The sequence below is a fragment of the Typopeltis vanoorti genome, chromosome 25, assembly GCF_054136105.1.
Source record: "Typopeltis vanoorti isolate ZY-2024b chromosome 25, IOZ_Tvanoo_1.0, whole genome shotgun sequence".
Lineage (NCBI taxonomy): Eukaryota > Metazoa > Arthropoda > Arachnida > Uropygi > Thelyphonidae > Typopeltis > Typopeltis vanoorti.
The window spans coordinates 29,231,604-29,258,626 of record NC_143573.1 but is presented as its reverse complement, the minus strand read 5'-3'; the positions used below and the strand labels follow the sequence as shown (position 1 = coordinate 29,258,626).

Genomic DNA, 27,023 nt, shown 5'->3' with positions numbered 1-27,023 from the left:
CCACACCTGCCCATCTGCTCAGTAGAGGGTGTAGTGTGATTTGTCACTCTATAACAGCTTTCCAAGTTTCCATGTTCCCTATATGTGCTCTTTGCACTAAAGACAATGCTGTATATTGGTTTGGGTAATCTGGGACTTGCATATTTCAGTCCTACCATTGCAACCCCATGTTGTGAGCCTTGCTTCTGAATTTTTTTGTGCAGATGTGTGTTCTAGTCAGTGCCGAGAATTCCACATGCAACATATTGGCCAATGAATAGTGGTTTTAACATATTATCTTCATAGCATTCTGTGGTCATGTTTAGTGAGTGTGATGGATTGTCCACTGCAGTTGACTCCCCTCACTTCCATCTCAGTATGATATGACTGCTGACCAGGAATGGCACAGTTTGTCAACAATTTTCCAAACAGATAGCCTTGCAACATAGGATCATATCACAGTCTCTTTCAAACTTTGCCAGTTCCATACTCACAGCTCTTTCACCAGGAAACAGTTGCACTGACTTGTGAGCATCGTATTATCCAATTTACACCAGCAACAAACATGTGACTTGATGCACCTTGCCCATTGGGGTTTGCATTGACTTCTTTCCAAGCAGTGTATGACTACCCCCCCCATCCCAGATGAAAATTGTCAGATCACTTTCTCCAATTTCTAATGCTTTTGATTATTTCAAAGGATATTTGTTTATGGATTTAATATAATAATATAAATTTATTATTATTATCTAAGCATCTCCATGGAGTGCAAAGACTCATCAAAGGAGGTACACAAAAACCATTATCTGCACAATGCCTATCATACCATATAATTATTATAGAGATGAAAATTTCCTGGGTTTATTTTTATACAGGACAGAGGAAACAGGATGGGAGGGATTGATGATTATAGAAGAATTGCATCCAGAAGAGTAGAAGACCAACAGAAAGCAGACATGGGATGGACATACAGGGGCACTTCCATGGAGTCCAAAGACTCATCACAAGAGACCCAATCTATCCACACAATCTATCATACCTCTTCTTGAACCCATTAACAGACAAAGCACTCACAACTGACTCTGGCAACCCCTTCCACTCATTCACAACTCTCCAAGCAAAAAATCTAGTCCCCACACCCCTACTTAACCACATCTTTATTCAACTTCCAGGGATGACGACTTGTTCTGGTCCCTCTAGCAAGTGCTGAAACATTTCCCCTGCATGTATCCTATAAAATCCTTTAAGCAGCTTAAATGTTTCTATCATATCCACTCTTTTCTCCTATTGACCAACTTTTGCAATCTACAAACCTTCAATCTATCCTCACAGAGAACATTCCACAGACCACTCACCATCTTGGTCACTCACCTCTGAATTCTCTCTACCGCTTCCTCATTCCCAAGAAACCCAGGGAGACCAGACTTTAACCCAGTAATCCAGATGTGGGCATATCAAGGCCTTATAAAGAGGAATAACTTCCTTATCTCTACTTGTTAATGTTAATTGTTCTTCAATAGCCAAGTAATCTTATGGGCTTAATCACCTTTATCTTCATCTCTACATTTTTGCACTTCTTTTGTTACTTATTCTGAGCCTTAGCAATATATCATTTAACTTTTAACTCTGTCTACCACCACCCCCCAAATCTCTAGCTTCATCTATTTCTTGGAGTACAGTGTCATCAATGCAATACACAGCTTGTAATCTATTCCAAAGTGCATAACTTGACATTTCTCGACATTCAACCGACAACAATTGAAATAGTCTTGCAAGCTCTCTGCATCGCCTTGATTAACTATTTTTCTACCTAATTTTGCATCATCAGCAAACAACTGAATATTTCCTTTCAGGTTATTTTCTATATCATTTATGTACAAATTAAACAGCAATAGTCCCAGCACTGAACCTTGTGGCACACTACTAGTCACCTGTTTTTGCCTTGATTCTGTCTCTCTCCATATAACACTTTTTGATATCTATCCAGCAGCCATCCACTTGACCAGTGTCATATCCATCCCTCATTTGCCCTAATTTGTGTAACCAAGTTCCATGTGGTATTCTGTCAAACCTTTGCAAAATCATTGTGTAGCCATTCCTTTATCAAACTCAGCTGTTACTCTATTATAAAAAGTTAGTAAATTACTAAGGCATGACCAACCCTTCACAAATCCATGTTGACCCTCATGCAGTATCATATTTTTATCTACCCATTCTTGAATTCTCTTTTTTTTTTTACCAATTTTTCTAGTCCTTTGACCACCATGGCTGAGATACTGATTTGTCTATAATTTGCTACTGCAGCCTTAGAACCTCCCTTTTGCAAGGGAATTATTGTGCCCTCTTTCCACTCCCTTAGAACTCTACCAGTGCTGAGACTTAAATTAAAGAGCCTAATGCATTGTCAATTTTCCTTTCACATTCTAGCAAAACCCTAGCTGATATCCCATCCAATCCCACAAGTGTATTTACATTGAGATTCTGCAATATCCTAAGAACCTCCAATTCGTCCACATCTGTTCCCACATTAGTGTCTGTCACGTAGATTAAAGCAGTAACCTCACTAGGATGATAAAGTGGTTGCTCAATAACTTAACTATTTTATCTACTTCTATCTCCCTCTGACCATCATCAATCATTAAGGTTAATCTTCCATAGTCATTCTTCCTCTTTCTTGCCACATAATGAAATAACTCTTTGGGATTACCTTTGGCCTTTTTCACTAGATTCTTCTCATGTGATTTTGCCTTCCCTGCCATGCTTGGTCACTTTTCTTGCCTGAGCCTTGTACTGTTCATGAGTTTGCTGGTCACCTTTCTCTTTATATATCTTCCACAGCATTTTCTTCTTCTGCACCTCGTGTTTAATGATATTACTCATCCATCTAACTCCTACCTCATTAACCCTCCTTACTCTAGGTACACAATACTATATCCCATGCACTACTACCCTGCAGTGTTTTATGCCATGGCACAGATTTAAGCTTCTTCCAATGCTTGTCATAATCACCTGCCTTGTAGTTCCACATATAGATATATGTGGAACTCCCAAGTCAAAACCACATGATCACTTTCACCAATTAAAGGCAATGTGGTCACCTTGGTTATGGATAGCTCTTCTGATCCTATGACCAGGTCCAATACTCTCCCACCCTAGTCCCCTCCATTACATGCTCACTTAAGTAATTATCTCTTAGCAAGTGTATAAATTCTTTTTGTTTCCTTCCATGTGATCTTCCTTCCTTCTAGTCTGTATCTTCATAGTTGAAGGCCCCATAATAATCACTCGACCTGTGCTTTGTACTAATTTGGCAATGCATGTCTTCCATATCATCCATGGAACTCTGGCTTATAGCAACAACCAACCATGCATTTTGTCTTAGTGGCCTTGATCTCACACCAGACTGCTTCAAACGAACCACCCTCCCACCTATCTCTTATTCTTTTTTGCTGTAATTCATCTGCTATCATCAGCAGTACCTCCCCCCCATCCTGTTGTTTTCTATCTTCCCTGAAAATACTGAACCCTTCACATTCTGTCCCTGTAACTACGTCATTTGCTGTTAGTCAAGCCTATAACTTTTGGCGAGGTTGCATTAACCAATGCCAAAAACTCCTTCCTCTTGTTCCTGATACTTCTGGTATTAGTATATAGAAACTGCAGCATCTCTTGCCCACCTTTACTTCCTGAATTGACTACCCTATTCAATATTTTGGGTGCCTTCATACAAACTAACTTGCTTCTATCCTAATTAGGTTTTCTTGAATTTGGGCTTCAGCATGCTTGGTGAACAAAGCTCTCTCCAGATACCTAACACCAAAACCATTTAGATGCAGTCCATCAGCATTGTGCAAATCCTTCTTTCTGTCAAACACAGACCACAGATTAACAAATCCCACATTATTCCTTCTGCACAATCTACATATAGGCTCAGCTATCAATGCCCTCCTCGTCAGTTCACTTCTATAATAGACTTACAATCTTCACCTTACTCTTTAGTTTTGCCTCTTCTAACAACTCCTTTAATCCTCCCTCATAGAATACTTCTTGCTTCTCAAATCATTTGTACCAACCAAGACAATAATTTCCTTTGACTTACCTTTTTTTTTTTGCATTTCGATGGGATGACTAATATCCTGAATTTTTGCTGCAATTCATCTGCTATCATAAGCAGTACCCCCCATTCCCTGGAAACAGGATTTTGTCACTTTCGTTAAGTACTCTCCTGATCATTGAGTCTCTGTACATAATTTTCTCCTGAACTTGCTTTTTTTGTTTGTTCGGTCGGTCTTTATTATTCCTTTATACCACCTGTTTTCTATTTTCAGGCCTGCTAATCTCTTGCTGCTTCTGCAATTTTTATAACTTTGCACTTTGTCCTACGAAGGATAACATTAAAGTGAACTATTTCTTTATTAATGCCTATTTCATTCTCTGTTTCTACAGCTGCATGTTCAACATTAATAACATCATTTTCGATCTTACAGTCTGTATTTGCTGTGTTCTTGTCACCTAACAGACACTCACTTTTGAAACACTTTCTCTCTCTTTCTCTCTAGTTTCAATTTTCTTCCACATATTCCTTAATTTTCTCAATGAATACATTCTGTACATGCTGCACTGAATAAAATCCTGCAAATTCAAATCGCCAAACAATGTGGTCTTTGCTGCCATTGTTTGTCACATTGGTGCCATGCCGACAATATCACAATAAAAATGTTATAAAGACACTAAATACTCTAAAAACACAAATCTACACTAATACACTATAATGCTCATTTTCTAATGCAAAAACACAACAAAACAGATTAAAAAAAAATCAACAATTTTACATAACCATTCACAATATAGATGAAATAGATGCCAACAAGGGAATATATATAACTGATGTAGTTGTAAATAAACGGAAATAAAATTTCTGCAGCTACTAAGAGGTAATTATCTGAAACAGTAGATCTGGTGATACCATCAGGGGAGGTGTGTTGATTGGAGAATGATCATGTATTAATTTACCAAAATTTTGGTAGGGCCCAACACACACAAATTACATTTTAGTGTCCTGTTCTTGGTGCTTCAGAGATGATGGTTTTAAAATCTAGTGAAATATCAGGCATCTTAAATTCCTAACATATCATAGTTTTTTGTTCTTGAAATGTTATGAGATAATGCCATTAAATTATTATATGCATGCATATATTTTAATTAACTTCTGTTAAATTAAGAATTTTTATTTTATTTTTTTTAGCTAAGAAATGCAGTATATGATCTTGACTATGGAATATTAGAAGAATTAAGACAACAATTGAACAGGCTAAGGAGCTGCAAAGGTGGTCGAGAGTGCACTTTACGTTATAAACCTGATGGTGAGAACCTCATAACAGAACGATTTTAATTTCTTACTTGAATAGCAAATGATAAGCAAATAATGGAATAGTCTGAAGAAGATTGACAAACTAATAGTGACCAGAGATTAACTCTCATAATGTCATATATATTGATTATCAAAATGTTGTATACAGCAATCCCTCGATTAATGCGCCTAATGTGTTCTTTAAAACAGACACATTAATCGAAAATACACTTATCGAATATAATAACCTATAGGAAAAAGTATAATTCATTCCTCAAATTTCCTTTTTGACCCTTAATTTTTTTTTTTTTTTTAAAGAATTATGGTATATCTCAGGGCCTAGTTAAAGGAAAACCATGAAGCTGAAAGACAATAAAACATATTCAGAATATAAATTTATTATTCTACTTCTTAAGAAAGAATTGAGCTAACGTAGTTTGGTGGGCATTGTTTCTCTTTTGGTTTAATCCTTTATCCAAGTGTTAGCAAACAAAGTTTGCACCTGAAGTATTTTCAATAATCTGGGGCAACTCGTATATAGAAGCTCATGACTTCACACTACTTGCCTTAGTATTCCATAATGTAAAGCACATATCCTTATGAACATGTTATACTATGCATTATACATGTCCAAGTGTAAGCAAATACAGTTGGATAAACCAAGTATATAATTTCTTGGTATCTTTAATTTATAGTATTAACCAAGTGGGAAAAACTTCCAACAACTATCTCTAATCCAGAGTATTTTAATAAGTTGTGAAACCTTTTGGCTACTCTTATATGACTTCTACATTTCTTCAACTTTAGTATCCCCTCTGCTTCTACCACCCAGTCCTTTTTAGGACTTCCAGGGTAGCGGATGGCAATGCTGTAGCCAATAAAGCTTTAACTGAGGCTCGGCCAATGCCGTTACTCAGCCATGACTAGGACTTTTAGCTCAATAACACCCCATTCACACAGATTCTCTTCATTAAGATGACGGGATAAAGAGTCAAGGACTCAGTCTATCACCCAGTTCTTTTTAGAACCTCTTCTAAAAGAACCGCTTCTCGTTCCCACTGATGAGATCTTAATAAAAGTCGAAACTGGTCTAGGTTTTGACCTTTATTGAATTTCAATCCATAATGCATAGCATCAAGGATATGTGCTTTGCATTATGGGATACTAAGGCAAGTGATGTAAAGTCATGAGCTTCTATATATGAGTTGCCCTAGTCCTGAAAATACTTTAGATGCAATACTTCTTCTTTATACTTAGATAAAGGATTAAACCAAGTATATAATTCTTGGTATCTTTCATTTACTGTAGACTGTTGGTTGGAGAGCAGGTATATAACCACTTGGCTGCTAAGATATTATTCAAATTTTATTTTTGGTAATTTTTGTGTATATTTTTAACTTTCCACACAGGTGTGTGTGTGTGTGTGTGTGTGTGTGTGTGTGTATTACATTATATATATATATATATATATATATATATAATTCTTTGATAATTTTTAGCTTCAGATTTTATTTCTTTCCTAAACATTAATATTTCAATATTTATCTTCCATTTATTGAGGATCTTTCTTTTCTTAAAGATTAGTTCAATATCTTAAAACATATTGACCATTTCATTTAAATGTAATTAGTCAATTTCAACTGATTTCCTATTTTTCAGTTTTGAGATTATTGATTGACAAATGAACTGAATTAAATAAATTTTTTGAAGTAATTTTTTGCTTCCATATAATTTGTAAAATAAATTCCTCATGGTTTGTTCTTCTATAATTGATGTACTGTATTTCTTTTCTTTGATTCTGAATCATTTCCATATTTATTTGTGTACTACATATAAATTATCATCATAATACTAATTACAGATATGCACTATATTGGTCTGTTCCATTCTGATTATTGCACAGATCACCAGGTTTTCATGGTGAAGAGGATATGTTACAAAGGGTCCAGAGAAGATTCACAAAGATGGTCTTTGGAGTGTGGAGTATGAGGACAGATTGAGAGAATGTAAATTGCAAAGCCTCATGAATACGAGAGGAGGGGGGGGGGGGATATGATTGAGACATGAGCTAGTCATGGGTTGTTATCCAGTTGATGTGGAAGAGATTTTTCATAGAATGAGGGGAGGGGAACAAGAAGCCATTGCTGGAAAACTGTATAAGGAGGGTGTTAGCAGAGGAGTGAGGAGAAGGTTCTTTGCATGGAGAGTGGAATGCATTGTCTGAGTGTGAATGTCGACACATTGAATCAGTTTAAAACATGGTTGGATAAGCATTGTGTGCAATAGTGTGTAGCTCCCATGACAGAGTCTCTGACTCTGTAGAGGTAAGATATAGATATTAAAGATATTAATAATGAATAAAAATAACTATCCACTAATATCCTCTTTTAAGGTCTACCTGGCTTACTCTTTCCAGTTGGTTTATATTGTATTAATTGTTTAGGATATTGGGTGTTGGCCATTCAGTTTATGTTCTATCCAATTTTGCTTGTAATTGTTCTTATATAGATTTTATTTTTAGTTCTTTTAAAATATCTTCATTCCTTTTTTTTTTAATGTGTATTTTGTTCTTCTCATGAATCTCATTTCACTTTTTTATTTCTTGTTTGTTTATTGCCCAAATTTTGCTGCTGTATAATAACAAAAATTATATTCTATTTAGAATAATCATCCCAAGATTTTGACATCTTATTTTGTTGTTTCTCTTATTTCTAATTCTTTTATATTCTTATTTGGCTATATCAGTTTTATCCTGTAAATGTACATTAAATACTTTTCCCCCCCTTTAATTTCACATATTTATTTCTTCTTGGATTTTGCTGCATTATACATTGTTTTACATTTTATTATTATTATTCAGGCCTCCATGGAGTCAAGAGACTCATTGAGAGAGGTCCTTAGGAAACAGTCTATCATACCACTCCTTAAACTCATTGACTGTTGTTGCTCTCACCACTCACTCAGGCAATGCATTCCACGGTTCAACCACCCTCCATGCAAAGAAACCACTCCTCGCCCTCTTGCTCACAGCTTCCTTTCGTAACTTCCAGGGATGGCCCCCTTGTCATTGCTCCTTCCTGCTGTTCCACCAAGCAAAAGAACTCTCTAATGTCCACCCTGTAACTGCCTCTCAACAGTTTAAGTCTCGATCATATCACCTCTCCTTCTATCCACTAAACTCTGCAGTCCACATTCCCTCAACTGATCCTCAAAACTAACAGTTCCTGAAACCATCTCTGCCTCGGTACCCTTTCCACAGTTATTTATCCCCTACAAATCCTGGGGACGAAATTTGAGAACAATAGTTTAAGTGTGATCTGATTGATCAGAGTCTTATACAACGGAATGATAACTCTTATCTCTGCAGGTCAGCATCCTTCTCAGTATTGCAGCAATCCTCTGGGTTACCTTCACCACCTTTGCAATATGCTCCCTGAATTTCAGTTTTCTATCAATCATCACCCCGAGATCTTGTCTCCCCTACTTCCTCCAGTACAGCTCTTCAAATCAAGTATGCAGCCTCACATCAATGGATCCCAAACTTCAAGACTTTACATTTTGCTGCATTAAACCGACACCTCCCCCATTCATTTTCCCACCTGTCTAGTAGAGTTTGGTGGATAGAAGGAGAGGTGATATAGTGCAGATGTGGCTTCCATCCCTGGAAGCCACATCTGCACTATTACTGATAAACCCCTCCCAGCTTTACATCATCTGCAAACAGCTGAATATCCTCTATATCAATGACATTGTCAATATCCATTGACAATGTCATTGATATAGAGGTTGAACAATACAGCTCCTAGCACTGAGCCCTATGGAACCCCACTTGTAACCTTCTGCTTCCTTGATATTGCCCCACCATACACAACTCTCTGATACCTATCAGACAGCTAATCCTGAATCCAGTTGACTAACCTGATATTTAAATCCATGTGCTGCTACTTAAATATCAGCTTATCATGTGGCATCCTGTCAAATGCCTTTGCAAAATCCAAAAAAATGGCAGTATATACCTATCCCTTATCAACTGCTCTTGTCACTTTTATTATAAAAAGGCAGTCGTTATTACTAAAGCAAGAGTGCCCCTTAACAAATCCGTATTGATTCTCACAATAAAATCATCCTCATCTGCCCAACACTGTATATAGTCCCTCATTAATTTCTCCAAGACTTAACAACTACTGATGACACATGAACTGGCCTATAATTAGACACTTCCAGTCTGCTACTGCCTTTTGTGCAATGGCACTATCTTACCTTCTTTCCATTCCTTGGGTACCTTTCCCACAGCCAGACTTATTGAAGAGCCAGGTCAATGGAGCTGTCATTTCTTGAGCATTCTCTCAAAACCCATGTGAAATGCCTTCCAGTTCCACAGTTTTACTGACATCCAGAGTACTCGGTGTTTGGAACACACTCTCCTCTTGCACCTCTAAACCCTGAACCTGCCCTATTCTCTAGTGTTAAAACCTTCTTCTCCAGGATGAAATACTCCAAGAAAGTGCTCATTGAACAACTCCACTATGTCATCTCCATCAGTCACTCTATTCCCATTTTTATCTCAAATGTCATTCTTCCACTATCATTTCTCCTCCTACTGGCCACATAGCTAGAAAATTCCCTAGGATTTTCTTTGGATCTTAGTGCCAATCTCTTCCAGTTTTGTCTTCCTCACCATACCAGTCACTCTCCTGGCCTGCATCTTATATTCTTTGTGTATCTGCCCTCTTCTTATATCTCTTTTTCAACTGCAGTTGCTGTTTGATATTGTTTGTCATCCACTTTATACCAAATTGCATCTGCTTCTTCACTTGTGGAATACAGCTTACTATTGCTGCTAACAAATATTCCTTCAAAATTTCCCAAGCATTAATGATATTCTGGCCTTCCAATTCCGCTCACAATGGAACTGCCCCTAGTTGATATCTAAGACTATTATAATCACCTGCCTTATAATTCAACATACGTCCCCCTTTTTTTTTTTTGATACTCCTGAATGTCTATTCATCTTCCAAGTCAAAACCACATGGTCATTCTCTTCAACTGGTGAGAGATGTCATCTCACTTACAGCTCTTCTGATGCTATGACCAAATCCAAAACTCTTGTTCTCTCTATTACATGTTGCCTAAGATATTTGTCCCTCAAGAATTTTAGAAATTCCATTCCTTTATTACTACATGCATTTTCTTCTTCCCAGCTTATACTGCTGTAGTTAAAATCTCCCATAACAATCATTCTTCTTGCATTTGATAAGCTCAACTGCCTAAACATCTCCTGCTCCCCACCCCTCTGTGCTCCTTGGTTTGTAGCAACATCCCACTAAATATCCTGTCTTGGCCACTTCTACCTCACACCATATGCTTTCAAAACCATTAGTGTTGCTGCCTTCTAAAGCCTCCACTCTTAGAGGACATAAGTCTCATCATAAGCAGTACTCCACCACATTTTCCTTTCCTATCCTGCTGAAAAATGCTATACCCTACTACTTTAATTCCTGTTATTATATCATCTTCCATCAACCACGTCTCAGAAATCCGAATAATCTTTGGCCAGGCTGATGCTATCAGTGCTGCCAATTCATCTCCTTTATTTTGGATACTCCTGGCATTAGTATAAAGCATAATGTCACTGCTTCTATACCTATCATTATCTCCTCTAGCCCCCACTGGATTCGGTGTTACCTGATGTCGTCCTGGTTTGTTTTTCTAGTTTGTTTTTGTCGTGAAGCTCAAATGCTGCTTCATTTTTTTTTTAAATTTTACCAAACAGGAGCTTATATCTTCCTCATTGTAAATATTTTGTTGAAATTATCCTTTTAGCCTCTTTTGTTATCATACTCTTACACTATTCTACTTGAAATTTATTTCTTTGAATTTCTTTTACATTTCTTTCATTTTATTTTGTTGTCAAATTTTCTTACCAGTAATCTGTATCATTCTTATTACTGCAAATATTTTGAACTCTAATATCCAATATTTCATCTGGTTTCATTATATTTCTGATTATATAATCTATGAGTGTGTAAAAGATATTTCTCCATATAATCCAAACTATATGGAGAAATAATCCTATATTATTTCTCCATATTACTTTATCTTGATTCTTGTGATTATTATTTAAATATATTATTTATTCTAAGTTCATTATCCATAAAATTAAATCTTATTCCATTTGAGTTTTCAATCATTTCGTTGAATGTTTGTCATATTTTTAGTTTTAAGTTGTTTCCAATTCTTGCATTTAAATCTCTATGCAGTATTATTAAATAAATTTTATATAAATAGTATTTAATTATTAATACATGTATGAAAGAAAATGTGTAAATAAAATTTTATATATATATAATAAAAATCTCCTTTTGGGTTTTGTCTGTATTCTGTATCTATATTTTGCATTTCTATTTTTGTCCCAAATATCTTTCAGATTGTTATGTTCCATCGAGTCGTTTATGACTCCTGGTGATTCTATGAACATACATTCTCCATTCAGATCTGTCCCTGGCCATATCTTTCAGAATTTCCAAGCATATTCCAGTTGCTTCTTTAATTCCATCCACCCATCTAATTCTTGGTCTTTCTCTTCTCCTGCTTCCTTCAACTTTAGCAAGCATCATCATCTTCTCTAGACTGTCATTTGCTTGCATAACATGTCCGAAGTGTGACAATTTTTGCTTGATGATCATAGCTTCGAGGGAGCAATCTGGCTTTATTCTGTCTATCACTGATTTATTGGTTTGCTTTGCAGTCTATGCTATTCTTAGTAAGCCTCTCCAAACCCATAATTAAAATGCATCTATCTTCACTCTTTCACAGGGTGCAACTTTCACATCCATACAGTACCACAGGGAATACCATTGCTTTCACGATTCTGATTTTTGTTGGGAGGCTAAGATCTTTAAAGATCTTGCTTAAATTTGTCGTTGCTTTCTTTCTGAGTAATAATCTGTTTCTAACTACTTCAGTACAATAACCATCTTTATTAATTCGGAATCCTAGGAGCAAAATTGTTAACTGCTTCAATTTTCTCCCCATCTACTTCAAAATCATTAAGTTCACATGTTACCATAATTGTCTTTTTGAGGTTAAGTTTAAGACCTTATTTAGCACTTTCTTCTTTAACTTTCATAATAAGTTGCTCCAAATCTTCTTTGCATTCTGCTAGCAAGGTGGTATCATCTGCATACACATTCATTTTTGAAAATCCTCACATTAACTCTTTCTTTATCTTATTATAATTGTTTCATTTATTTTTACCTTTCTTTTTTACTTGATATGCATTTATCTTTATATTTTTGTTAACTAATTCTCTAGTTAAGTCTTGTTTTTTATTTAAGGAATCAGTGCAACAACTTCTAATTCCAAATATGTTTTGTTGCCATTGCACTTTTCCTTCTGTCGAGTCCATCTTGACAATCTGACTAAATACTTCCTGCTTTGGTTAAGTCTGTTGTATAGTTTTCATGTTTCTGGGTAGGAGAGATTATCATTGTTAAATCATTAATAATAACGAGCACTAGTGAACTATCTGTGAAGCACAGAATAATGCTTGCAGTTTTAGAACTGGCTGTTCCATATATATGAAAGAAAAACCTATTCCATTAGTTAGTTTTCACTTTCATGGTAAGAAACAACTTTTGCTGTCATTAATTTTGTGGGCATATCAGCACAAAATTAATTTGATTATTCAGGTTTCATCAGTACTAGGATTGCCAACCTCTATACAGAAATTTCACTCACTTTTAGGTTAGGTTCTATGGGCTTTGAATTTCTTAATAAAATTCATTATAGATGTTATTTTTAACAAGTCAAAAGGATTGAAAACAGAAACTAAGAGGCACTAGGACAAGAGTGAAACCAAATGGCATCTAAATTCATAGGTGGATGACATTGATGTTATTTTCTGAAATCATTTTGAAATGTGTTTTAGCACTAATCTAAAATTGTGCATACACTGTACTGCAAGCTTGTAATTATTGCTGTTGAAGGCCTGAAGTGACTTGAAAAGTTCCATATTTGGGTTCTAGAGCAGGATTCGATTATATGGGGGGGGGGGAATTCCATCCTCCATTTCATGTTAGGCTCAATGGCAAGCTACAGCCAATCGATTTAAGTAATTTGACATCTCTTAGAAACCTGTTTATTGCATATGATAGGTAGTTAATCCAATCTGCATTGTCTGCTATGTTTGTAAATTGTGTGTGTCCTAACTGGTTTGCCTTTTGCAGGATGAAAATCCTGAGTTTCTAGATTCTGAAACCCTGTAACCTCTGTATGAGACTGGCTAACTCACCTCTACTTGAAAAACTGATAAAGGTTCTTTGCAATTTACAAACATCCTAGATTGGATTTGAACCCAGGTCTTTTCAACCAAAAGACATAGTCAATACTGACTGATCTACAAGTTCTTTATATTTTTAAATATATATATAACAAAAAAGCCATGAGCTGATCCAGAGTATTAATATACTACTATTAGTTTACCACCTTTTGTGGGTGAGAGTTACATAAACAAATACTCAATTTTTTTTTTTTAATGATTATGATAACTATTTTTCATTAGTAGCACCAATAAATTCAGTGCTTGGACATCTCTTAAGTAGTGACTCATTAAAACTTATGTTTGCTGAGATAATACAAACAAATTTTGTTTGCTGTAAAGCTGAAGAAATAATTTAAAATATAAATATATCATTGTGCTGAATTTTTAGATTAATATTGCTTTGTGTATATTTTAATTTCTTTTGACATTTTCTCATTAAAAACAAAAATAATAATAATAATAGCATCTTGTATATAATAGTCAGACAAATATCAGTCACTGAAAAGTTTTTGACTTCCACCCACAGGAGGTTGTAAACCTATAGTTCCTTAGTACTATGGGTATGTTAAAATTTTTTTTATTTATTTTTCTACACATTCTAAAAACTCTGTTGTAGAAATCGAGCGTAGAACTTTTTCTGAACTACTTCTGACTTCCAGTAAGCTGGGCTGTGGTCTCGCACTGAGTGATAAAATTCATCTTCCACCTAAAGACATTCCCAAACATCCATATCCACCGTGGGATTCAAACCCACAGCCTGGAGAGGAATATACTACAACTCAGCCAACCAGGCAAGTCGTTTGAATATAATCATTTATCAAAGGGATCCAGAATTTCTAGGTCAGACACATGTACACTTTCAAAATTGGTAACCCTCACTTGCACCTGCTAAATTGGCAGTTACTAATTTAATCTGCAGACAATTGGTTAGATTTGTGCAATAATAGTATTTACTTATTTTTAGTTGGTGAATTGAAATTGTTTAATGGTGGTTTAATTAAAAACTAAGTTTTTCTAGTCCTTAATTATCTTAATTTTATTGTTATTTTAAAAAAAATTTAAATTTTACATTTTTTTAAAAAAAAGTTCTGTTTTAATAAATTTGCATACTATAATCGTTAACTTTGCTTTATAGCACAGCGAGCCTCTGCTCACTCTGCTTTCAAGACAGACACACCAACACCTGTCCATCCCTTCAGGTGTGTTACTTTACGTGTGCTTGTCAAGCATGACACTATTTTTCTTTCTAAGTTTAAAATATTAATTCCCAAATTCTTAAATATATTCATTACTAAAAATATGTATTCATTAAAACCTGTCTAAAGCAGTCTTTCATTAATCACCTAGCTGGTTATGATGAATGAAATGTATCAACCATCTTATGTTATTTCAACAGTGTCTCAGTGACATACTTTACATCCATGTTTTGGTTGATCTCTAAATACATCATGGCCAGCAGGATGGTTAAAACTTAATTGTTTGTTGAAAAAAAATTTACAATCTAATTCCTAATTAGAATTAGTTGGTTATTTCTTTAAGCAAAATTTGATGACAACACTGTCCTGCGACTTCACAGACATGTGCCAATACTATTTATCGATTACTGATTACATTAAAAATGTTAACTAAGGACTGCAGTCATTAATAAACTCATCAGTTATTTAATTAAAATTATAAAATTAATTCTGATAACATCAGTTATCAGAATTAATTTATCAATACATATTCATTATATTTTTAAGGTATGAGATATATACATCTCAAAACTTTTTTGACTTGTATTATTCAAAATTCTAAAATATTTTTCTGCATTGGGTTAAAAACAAGTGTGAGTGAGTGCATGCAGAAATAGTGAGCTTAACAAACCTGAGTAGGTGTAGCACTGTGGGTATATAAAAAGGTTGAGAAGAAAGAAACTCATTACTGCTACATTTGAATTTCTGAAGACATGTAATTTCATAAAATACATGTAGAATAATTGTCAAGTAGGAGTATTAAATTTGCAGGTTTCACCGGACTGCCATTTCTTTGCCAAATCCTATAGTAAATATATCAAGAAAATTTCTGGTCAGCCTGCAAGCATGGAATATGGCTAAATAGATAGCCCTGAGTTTGAAACCACTGATATTGTATAATTTTGGAGGTGAGAGGTTGAAAGCACAAAATCAGAGAAACTAGAAGTGTGGGGTGGATACAGTCAAGTGTGGGTCTGTCCTCCCCTGAGACAAATGAGCATACAATACTACATGCAGTTCCAAAGTTTTCAAATTCTAAATGCATTGGTAATTACATCATGCAAGGGTAATTGTGGGTCCAAAGGGATGTTGAGATGCATTTATACAAATGCCAGAAGCATCAGAAATAAAGGGGAATTTTTGGCATTGGTCAGTGAGACCTGGTTGATTGAAGATGATAATATGAATAGCATGTAAAGAGTATTTTGTTTTCAGAGAAGACTGAGGAAACAGGATGGGAGGAGGTATTATTGATAGCCTAAGAAATGCAACCAGCAAACGTAGCAGGTAAGAGGATTTTAGGAACTGAAGATGATGGTTTATTTGGTGTGAAATTGAGGCAAGCACATAATATATTTGATTGCTGTTATAGGTGGCAGGGTCTGTGTATGTGTGTGTGTGGAGGGAGTATACAGAAAGTGGATGCCATGATATATCCACAGATTGGGATAATGAGTTGGCCAAGCCATTATTATGGTGCAGTTTAACTGCAGCAACATAGATTAGAAGGAGGAAAGGGTACATGTCAAGATGCAAATAGTTATTCAGTTACTAAAGGATAATTATCTGAAACATCATGTGATAGACCTAGAATTTGAGTGCTGGAACCAAGGTAACCACTCTGCCTCTGAACAGGAAAAATTACCTCAGTCTTGTCCTGAGAGGTTGCTAAACATGTGGTCTTCTCACTTAAGAAGGGGAATTTATAGAACTGTGTGGAACTACAAAGCCAGCAGTTATAACAAACTTGAGAGGCATGCCATGGCATAAGAAATGACAAAGGAAAATGTCAATGCATGGGATATGGTAATGAATTGTCTGAGAGAAACAGTATCAGACTGCATATTCAGTCAAGAAGATAAACCAAGTAGGAGCTGGGGGAAAAAAACAAAACATACATGACATATAAAGAAAAAGGTGATCAGCCTGCCCATGAACAATTCAAAGAACAGGCAAAAAGGGTGACTAGCATGATAAGAAAAGCCAAATCAGATTGAGATGACATTAGATTTCCTTTTGCCTGCTTATTAACTAAAGATTTTTTTTCCTCCTACTATTTAAAAAGCAAGAGGATGAACGGATAACTTAATTGTTGCTGATGGTACGTGTGTAGAGGCTTAAGTGCTGTGAGGACATCATGTAGGAGGTTTAATGGATTTTTTACAACACTCAAAAAGAATTAAAATAGAATTTAATACTTCCTATATTTCGTCCTAGTCACTAGGATATCTACGGGGATTACAAAAACAATTAATGTAACATATACACAAATAACAAACAATACTAAGCCCAACCACGTGGGTGACACTAAAGTCCTATCTAGGTAGAGCGCCCTCTAAGGGCAGTAGTAGGTGGCCTGGAATGTAAGGTGGGAACTCTGGTGATGAGTGTTTCCCAAATCTTCGGAAGCTTAATGCAACCATATTTATTGAGATTTGGTTGGTTTTTGAGAGCTGCTGCTGCTTCTAAGAAAAGTCTCTCTTTCTTGAATTTGCTGTGGTGGAGCATGGTGGTTTTCTTCCATGATACCCTGTGGGTGGTGTCCAAAACATGGTCAGCCAAGCCTGAATGGCCATAGTTGTGTTTGAAGATGTAAGACTTGTGTTCCTCTAGACGGATGGATGCTGATCTGCCTGTCTGTCCAAAGTACGCCAGCTTACAGGAACAGGGTACTTTGTAAACTCCAGGCAGAGAGAGAGGAGGGAGCTGATCTTTCGTAGAACGGATAAGGGTAGAGTTTGCGGTGGGGCTTATATGCTGTGTGTAGGGTGTACTGTTTTAGTATCTTGGCTATTTTTTCGGATGTGCCACGGATGTAGGGTATGGTGATGGCATTTTTAAAATGTTGTTGACGGGGAATGGGGGAGGAGTTGATTATTTTTTTGATACTGTGATTGCTGTAGCCATTGGAGAGGAAAGTGCTGTGTATGTGGTTAAGCTCAGTAGTGAGGGCGGTTCCACTGGAACAAAGATTGTGGGCTCTCTTGGTAAGAGTTTTAATAATGCCATATTGTTGAGAGGGGTGGTGGTGGGAGAGTTTGTGAATGTATCTGCCTGTGTGTGGGTTTTCTGTATACGGTGAAGGTAAGTGTATCATTAGGCAGGCGTGTGACTAAGGTGTCTAGGAAGACCTTAGTCACACGCCTGCCTAATGATAGGTGTCTAGGAAGACCTTGACCTTATCAATCTTATAGAACCCATTACTAATGGGTTCTATAAGATTGATAAGAAATTTTTCAGTACATGAAGAAGTGGGGAAAAAACTAGCCCCCCATGTGATTCTTCATGCATGTATATTCTGGTATGAATCAGTGCATTTTTGATACGTACAGAATAAAAGATGATTGTCAGGTTCCTGTTCAGTTATGAAATGGATTCTGGGATGGTGATGACTAATGAAGTCTGGGAATTGAAGTTGGCTGTTTAGCTAGACAATAAAAATATTATCAGCATTTCAAAGCCAAATTATTAATTTAAGGGTAGCAGTTTGCATTTTTTTTTCACTCACTAAAACCTTTGTTAAACATTTAACAATTCTTGGAATGCGCATGCAACAGGTTGTTTGATTTTATATTAATGCTTTAGACAGGTTTTGAATAATTATAAAATTGTGTTATAGTTCAATTTTCATTAGATTAAATATTATCATTGATATTATACTGCATGCCTTCAAGTGTGGCCTGTCCTTACTGCTTTGTGCTTTTGAAATTTTATTATTCTTTATAAATGCAGACTATAATGCTTAATTGCATATGCAGTTATCGGGACAGACCTTACTGTCCAGAATTACTGGCTAAGTGTTTTCATGGCATTAAAGATACATATATGCACATACACATGCACGCATTGGTAGTATGAACATCTTACATGTACCTGGTGATTTGCTTATATATTGATATATTAATACATTTATAGCATAAATAAACACATTTCATTTGTTTCTTGAAGAAACACACACACAAAAATGCAAATACTGTAATTAAAATATTTCAAGTATAAGTAAACCCATTTATAACACTTGTGACTGTGATATTCCATATACTTTATTGTTTCATTTTGTGACCAGGTCAGGCTCTTGATCTCTAAGTCCTTCTGTTTTTGTTATGTCAGTGAGTAAAAATAAAATGTTTAAAATATGTTTTAACTTACACATTCAGTTACACTTTCTTGATTCAAGAAAGTTCAACATGGGAACACAGATATATACATTGCAGCATATATTACATTGTATAATATTTATGACTGCATGTGGGAAGCATCTTCAAGAGCCAGCAAATTTAAAAATTGCAAGTTTCTGAAGAATATTTGGCAGAGAGAGGGAGGGGGGGGGGTATTTAACCATTATAAAATGTATTAGAAAATGAGCAACTCCAAGAAACTATTTGGCTTAAGTATGCATAATAAGCATTATGCATTTAACTGGACAGATTTGTAATCAAAACATAAACAGTTTGCAGTGTTTACTTTTTATGCAAATAAGCATTATATCCAAAAATATATATATTTATTCAAAATTTTATGATCTTTAGTTTTTAAAAAAAGTTAGTATGTTATCTACTTTTCTTTTTGCAATAAATAGGGCAAAAATCTATGTCTATACATATGTATAATTTTTTTAAACATTTATTTTTTATTTATTTTTACCACTGAAGGCACTGGAGGAAGCAACACCATCAGCAACATGCTAGCAGACAGCCATGGACAAACAAAGATTATACCCCCTGGCAATACTTTTAATTCAGAGGTGACCACACAAAGTATATAAATATTCCAGAAATTGTAGAGAAGGGGCATCTTCAGGATGAGCAATGCATGTGGCAGATTATTAAGCTGAAGTTAGAAACACGAATAAGCAGAACATGTGTTTTAACATGACTGCACCAATTGCCATATAATTGACTGTACAACAAATTAAGAACCTGTTATACTTCTTGGGTTGCTTTCTCAGAACATACAAACCAGTGGAACAGTAGTGGATGTGAAAAGGAAGAATACATTTTATTTTTTCTGCTTTGCTTCGGTAAGCTTGTTATGCTTGTGTTGAAGAACAGGGTATCATAAAGATCATCTTTGTGTACAAAAGTACATTTCATTTTGAAATTAAATCATGCAAGCTTGTGACTTGTTGTTGACCTATTGACCTTCACCTATTGTTCAATTGGTGTGTGTATAACTAAAAAAAAAAGTTAAGTTCAACTCAAGGAAAATAATTTTATCCCATTATATGTAATCACTATGCATTTTAATTTATTTTTAGCATTAAATCATAGGCTGTAAGGAATGTTTCAAAGGGTATAGAAAAGGTGCTGCAACGGTTTGGTTAAAATATCTGTTTTAAATCATAAATGCATAGCATTTATGATTTCCTATGTTTACACACCTGTAGCATTTCACACCCTTAAATTTAAGTCTTATATTAAAGCATTACTGCCACTAAAATAACACTGCCATTTGATGTCAGAAAATGTTGAAAAGCTGATTCAGATGCAGTCAAAGTAATATTTCAAGTTCTGTCTGGCCAGCTATTCATGTTACACTGGAATTCCACATTAATGAAAATTGTAAATATGACAGGAGAATATCACATTCTCATAAATCAGCAGGTAATTTAAATCTGATAATAATTTAGTAAGAATGTTATTAACTTTGCATCAGATTTTTGGTTTAACATAATACTGTGTATATAATTTCTCAAACTTTACATAGCTGGGGACCAGTTTTTTTCAGTAATTTTTTGCAGCCCTAACATGTATACAATTTATTTATTTTGTATGGTGATTCAACTGCCGTGAGTCCCTATTACAGGGAGGTACGGTACCACCTCAACCCCCCCCCCTTTTTATTCAGGCTTGGGACCGGTATAGCTGACAATTCAGACCTATGGCTGGAGGGATCGTTTTAGGTATTCCTGACTGTATCCGTGTGCGTTCACGGGGCCAGTTTGCCTGTTTCCGGAATGAAAAACCCCAGCTAAACTAGGGAGAAAAACTCTGCTGTCTACGCCCAAGACCAGCTAACTTGGCTATGGTTGAGGAAAATCCTTTCTTGAGTCCTCTTGTTGCCGATGGGAATCGAACCTAGGACACTCCTTCCCCAGGCATATAGTTGCAAAGCGCAAAGCCACTAGGCTAACTGTGCAGACGTATACAATAAAAATATCTGATTTTTTTACTGGTATCTGGCAATTAGTCGCACAAAATATTTATGAAGTGTTCATGAATTTAAGATACTTGCAGTGTAAGATGATTGTCATTACCATATGTTAATAGTAAAGATAGTTTGTAAAAATAATTGCCATAAGAGTTTATGATAAAATACCATTCGGTTTCAATCATATTGTAGAAATTTATGTACTTTGAAAGAAGGGCTGGATCTTATCATCTTATCCTCAATACTGTAGCGGTTAAATGTAGAAAAATCCTTGACACCGCCTTAAAAAACAAAGGGAATTGAAGGTGGTTTTGCTTATTGGGTGCATTTTTTCACTTGCAGATTCTAAATTATACAGAATCTAGATTCTAATACTGTATTTCTACTTTTATGGGAACCTAATTTGTTATAGCTAATAGTATGTTTCTTCACAGCTGTTATCTGTATGCAGTCTCTCAAAATGGTTGTTTAATTGGTATATATAGTGTGTATGGTAACTTTAGCAGTAGCTACTTATCCTAGGATTTATTCACACCAGGATGCTAGTAATATATAAGCAAGCACAGTAATTCTGCCCCATAATTACTAAGCATTTTGATGATGTAGACTTATATTTCTCTGATTATTCTTGTATTAAAGAGAAATCTCTGTGCTGAATAATTTTTATAACTAGGTGATTAATTATCTAGTTATAAAAATTATAACTAGATCATAAAAAGTTAAACATAATTTTACATCTTACTGATATAGTACCCATAGCTCTGTATATATATATATCTTCACAAAGAATTAGTCATCAATATTAAAAATAATAATAATAGATATTTGTTAATCATCCAAATAAACAATACTTACCTGCTAGAATGACATGAAATATTCACATTAAAAGTGAAACAAATATGAACAAAATTTCATCCACTTTATAATGCAAAATTGGTAGTCTATGCAAAATTGGTAATCTCTTGAGAAAATATATCAACATTACATTTCAAAATCCTATTCTTAGGATTGCTATTTTTAGTTGGAATATTGTTCAATAAGGTCCACTGTAAACAGTGAAATATCCTTCTGAAGTAATTTCAGAACTCGCAAAAAAAAAAACAAAAAAAAAAACTAAATATGAATTGACCACTGATATAAGCAGCAAATAAAGGTGCAGGAAAACTGGCTGCATACCAGGAGTTAGCATAGTTAATTATGGTCATAGCATCACCTGACAGCAAAAAAATTTCTATCCCATTTCTCACAAGAAAGTAAATGTTCATTCTCGCATGCCTGCAAAAGACATTGCTATTATTTTGGAGCACATGAAACTGATGAGGATACATGCCATTTTGTTTGCATGGTAGTTCTCAAGCTGTTTTAAATCTTGCTAACAGCACTCTTGTAATACTTAGTCATATGTACTAACTACCATTTTCTTGAGTGGTACACAAATCACTGACTGGTATATTATGAAACAGAAGATGAAAAGCGGAATTATTCTTTCGTATCAGTGTTGACATATCTGAGTAGTTTCTGATTACATTTTATAGAGATGTGAAAAGTTGCATTATAGTGCAAATTCATCCTCTTATTTAAATTAAATATACACACAATTTTCATTTCTTGAGGGGGTGGGGGGAGTGATCTTAAGTGACAGCAATAGAAAGCTTATATATGTTGCTTTCATCTGCAAAAACCCATAGTACATCAGTACTGTAGGTGGATTAAGTGTTTTTTTAAGTTACCTTTTTTTTATTATAGATTTTTATTTATTTTTTTACATACAGAAACCCCTACTCTAGAGACTAAACACAACTTTGTGTTTAGTCTCTAGAGTAGGCCACTTCAGGCCTGCAATAAATGGAGCAGTAGCCTCACACTGAGTGAAATCCATTTGTTACCTAAAGAGAGTGGATATTCACAAATATCCATATGCTCACAGTAGGATTCAAACCTGCAGCTTGTTTGATAATATTATTGCTATTTCAGAGCTGTAAGACTTGTTAGGAGGATACATTTTCTGAAATCTTTGATCAGGGAGAAGAGGATCTTTAAAAAAGGCAGTAGTAGTGATAGAAAATGTTTTTATTCTGAAAAAAACATGTTTTTTTCAGCAATTTCACATAAAGCAAAATTTTACACATAATGTAGTCAAGAATTAACTGCTGTTAATTCTTGACTACATTATGTGTAAAATTTATCACATTCCAGAGTAAGCAGAGGTACACTAAACTCTAGTTTAAGTATTTTAAGTACTCAGCTTTCCAGCTCTTAAAGTGTACAGTGCACTAAAAATGTAATCCTAGTGTCCGATACTAATTTCATTCTCTTAAAATCAGTACAAGATTTTAAGAGATTAATTACATCCACTTTATAAAAGGTCAACTAAAACTGGTCTGTGTATATTTACTACTGTTTGTCAAAATTTTTACAAGCACAATTCACTTTAAACCGTTGTGGGTAAGTGTAGCATTATAGTCTTCCAAGTGGTCAGAGGCAGTCGCAAAGATATTTTCTAAAGACCATGAAATATACTCTTATTATTACTTTTTAACAATTGCAGCATGATAAAAATGATGCCTTTTTAACTCCAGTAGTACTTGGAAAAATCATATCATTTAGTCATTTTAAATGGATATGCTAGTAAATGGATCCCAATCATTACAGCAAAAATTTCTCTCCTCACAATCGTTGCAATGATAAAAATGATAATTCCTTGTAGAACTCTTCAAAATAGTGTTTAAATGGGGCTAAGTATTCTCAAAATCAAACTATTGCTAAACCATAAACGATAATCACAGCCAACCAGAATGTTGTTATCATTCCAGTTTTTCTTCTGACGGAGAGAGAAAAAAAGTAAAATGATTACTATTTGCCATTAATAAATAAAACCATTACATGAATTTAGACATACCTTACTAACCTAGGAAGGTTATTAATTTTGTAATTTCATAATGTTCATATATATAGTCATCAAAGTGAAACTAGTTAGAAAGGTGGAAAATCCCCTTTTAAGATTCCGTTATAATATGCATGATATGTAAATAATGTTTAAAATGTTCTAGTCCTATTTTTGTTTTTGAGTTATTTCTGTGATTGGTATTAGTATTTTATACAGGTGCTGTATAAAATATTTTTAATCCTTTGCATTTTATTCTGGTTATAACAATGCATTTCAGCTTGTTAACATTTATCATTAGTGGCAAGGCACTGTTTAATTTTTTTCCTGCATAGATCGTGCTGAAGTTCAATGCAGATTCATTTTCACCAGTGGCACACTCGGGATTTAATCTTGGAGGGGGGGCGAAGTTGAGTAGACGTTTTGCGAATACACACTACACATGGCATACGACCTATAAGCATCTGCAGTGATCGCTAATTCATAAGTAGCACACAACATATATAAAAAAAATGAATTTTAATTAGGAAAAGATTTCTGGAAATTTTTCTAGTGTTTTTTCCTTTTCTTTGGGGGGTGCCCAGGCCCCTTGGCCCCCCCCTCTGGGTGCGTCACTGATTTTCACAGCTTGTTAAATATAACAACGGATACTTATATACATATCTTTACCTTCTTTTGATATATATACTCTTTTTAATCACCATTACTATTATAATAATTAACAAAGACCAACAATTTTACACTATTGTGTATATATATGTATTTCTATAAGTGTTATTATGTCTTCTTCCTAAACTCAGTCTTGATACTAATTATATCAGAACAAGCTGCCATTTTAAAAGTAACCTGTAATAGTTATTACAGTATATAATGCATCGTTTGGCATTTCACTAAATTTATACTTAATCTAACAAGATATTTTGTTGGATTAAAAATAAATTAGTCAAAATAGTTTCTCCCAAAAAATTATGAATGTTGTACATATAGATTTAGCTACTTCAAATATTGCTTCCTAGTAATGATATAAACTCAAAAGCATGTCTTGATGACAGTTCTTAATGCATATTAATAGTTTATTAATCTATAATAGAAATTTTGCTTTGATTGCTTAAGAAAACAAGAGCTAAGTGGAACAAATATAAAATTTTATTTTGTAACCTCTTCCCTCCATATTACTATTGACGTAATTCACAATAGAAGCTGATGGGAAATTCACATAAACAGATGACTAATTAATGTGTATTTAAATTTAGTTTGATCTCTTAAGTGTGCCTAGTAAAAATTTCACGGAAGGCATGTGTTCTTAGTATACGATGCCTTACTGTGTACGCCACCACATGCAGTGTGACAAAATGTGGATTTAAGGATAAGTTATAAATTTTTATATGCATTAAAATTAGTGCACACTACACCGATAAATCTATCTACATCTTTTGAATGCAATGTGCGTGCACTGCATTTGGAAAACCTGAACTTAATCTTTCAGGTAAGACGATTTATTATCCTTCCCCCAGTCGGATGATTTATGTATAATGTTAATGTAGATGTAAATTATACATTGTTTTATTTAATATACCCAGTCATTCTTCACCATGTTAATAAGCTTGGCATTTTTTTTTTTTTATAAATTTGTCGAGAATTTGTAATACCATTTTCATAAGTGGAAAATATTATGTTTCCCAAATATCATCTCTTATATGTATATAATATATATATATATATATACACTTGTTATTCTGAAATGTGAAAAGTTGTAGTAAACTAAGAGAGAGTGAGTGCACTATGAAAATGTAATTTATTGCTGTGTCTGTACAGAGTAATTTATGTTGTATAGAAGGAATTAAAATATTGTTTGTAAAAAGAAGTAAAAATATTATGTAATTAGTGTGTCCTGAGCTGTTAAAATTAATAAAAGCTGCATTTTTTAATTAAGTATTCTGCACTTTAATTGATTTTTTACTAACGTCTTGACTTATTTATTATCTCTCTCTCTCTGCGCACACACACACACACAATCTTGCAATGCACTACTCGCCCATCATTCTGAAAGTAAAGAAAATATCTTTCCCATCCTCTTCCTTTACAACTTCCTCACTCTATGAATAATCTCCTCTATATTAATCTGATAAAATTCAAATCGCATTCCATTACTCAAGGATTAATGCAGGAAGGAATGCAATCTGCATAGGAATGTGATAACATGCATCTAATCAGCCTTTTTGAAGTCGAACTGTAATCTTCTGACTTCTACTCATTGATGCTACAGTGATCTCATCACTGCAGCAATTTCTCTCATGGTCTTTATGCGCCTAAAAGTGTCTAGATCTTATATTCATTCACTGGTAGAGGTTTGGATTAATGGCCTAAGTTGCTAAAACTTAGCATGCTAATTTCATTACATGCAATTTCCAGCCTACTTTCCTATTTTGCATGACAAACTAGAGTTACTGAGATATTCCACTTGTATGAGACCGGCTAATTCACCTTCAGTTGAAAGCCACGTGTGAAGATTCTTAAGACTTAAGTACTGGGAGAAGATCATGTTGGAGGTTTAATGGAAAATTTACAGCACTAGGAAAGGATTAAAAATTCATTTTAATGCTTCCAATATTTCATCTGTCACTGAGACATCTTTGGAGATTACAAATAATTCTTGTAACACAATACTAAATGAAACATATGGGTGACTCTTAAAATCTTATCTAGGTGGTGCACCCTCTATGGGCATTTGTAGGTGGTCTAGGATGTAAAGTGGGACCTTTGACAATTGTTTCCCAAATTTGAAGTTTTATCTATTCAAATTTTTAAATTGTTTTCTGAGTGCGACAGATTCTAAAAACAGTCTTTCCTTTTAAATTTAGTATGGTGGAGCATGGTTTTCTTTCCAGGACATCTTGTAGGTTTAGGGTTCATATTTTTTTAAAAAAAATATGGGACACTTTCAGTTTGAATAAACCAGCAAAATGTTTTGCTTTTCTTACTTACGAACACATCAGCAAAGAGAAAAGAATTTAATTAATTATAGCAATCTTAAAATTGATCTTTGCCTGTGATATACTTCTCAGATGACTGTGTTTTCTCAAGTAAAGAATGATTGTTTTA

The 27,023-nt window shown here is 34.5% G+C and overlaps 1 protein-coding gene across 1 annotated transcript in view; it reads left to right on the top strand.

Moving 5' to 3' along the window:
• Nucleotides 1-22,155, top strand: part of Sulf1 (Extracellular sulfatase Sulf1) — a 223,635-nt gene extending 201,480 nt beyond the window's left edge. The window contains exons 18-20 of the mRNA XM_090414246.1: nucleotides 5,225-5,342; nucleotides 14,788-14,851; nucleotides 19,540-22,155. Of these exons, the coding sequence (XP_090270372.1) occupies nucleotides 5,225-5,342; nucleotides 14,788-14,851; nucleotides 19,540-19,624 (267 nt within the window). The 3' untranslated portion in view covers nucleotides 19,625-22,155. The remainder of the gene's footprint in view (nucleotides 1-5,224; nucleotides 5,343-14,787; nucleotides 14,852-19,539) is intronic.
• Nucleotides 22,156-27,023: the final 4,868 nt, after the last annotated feature.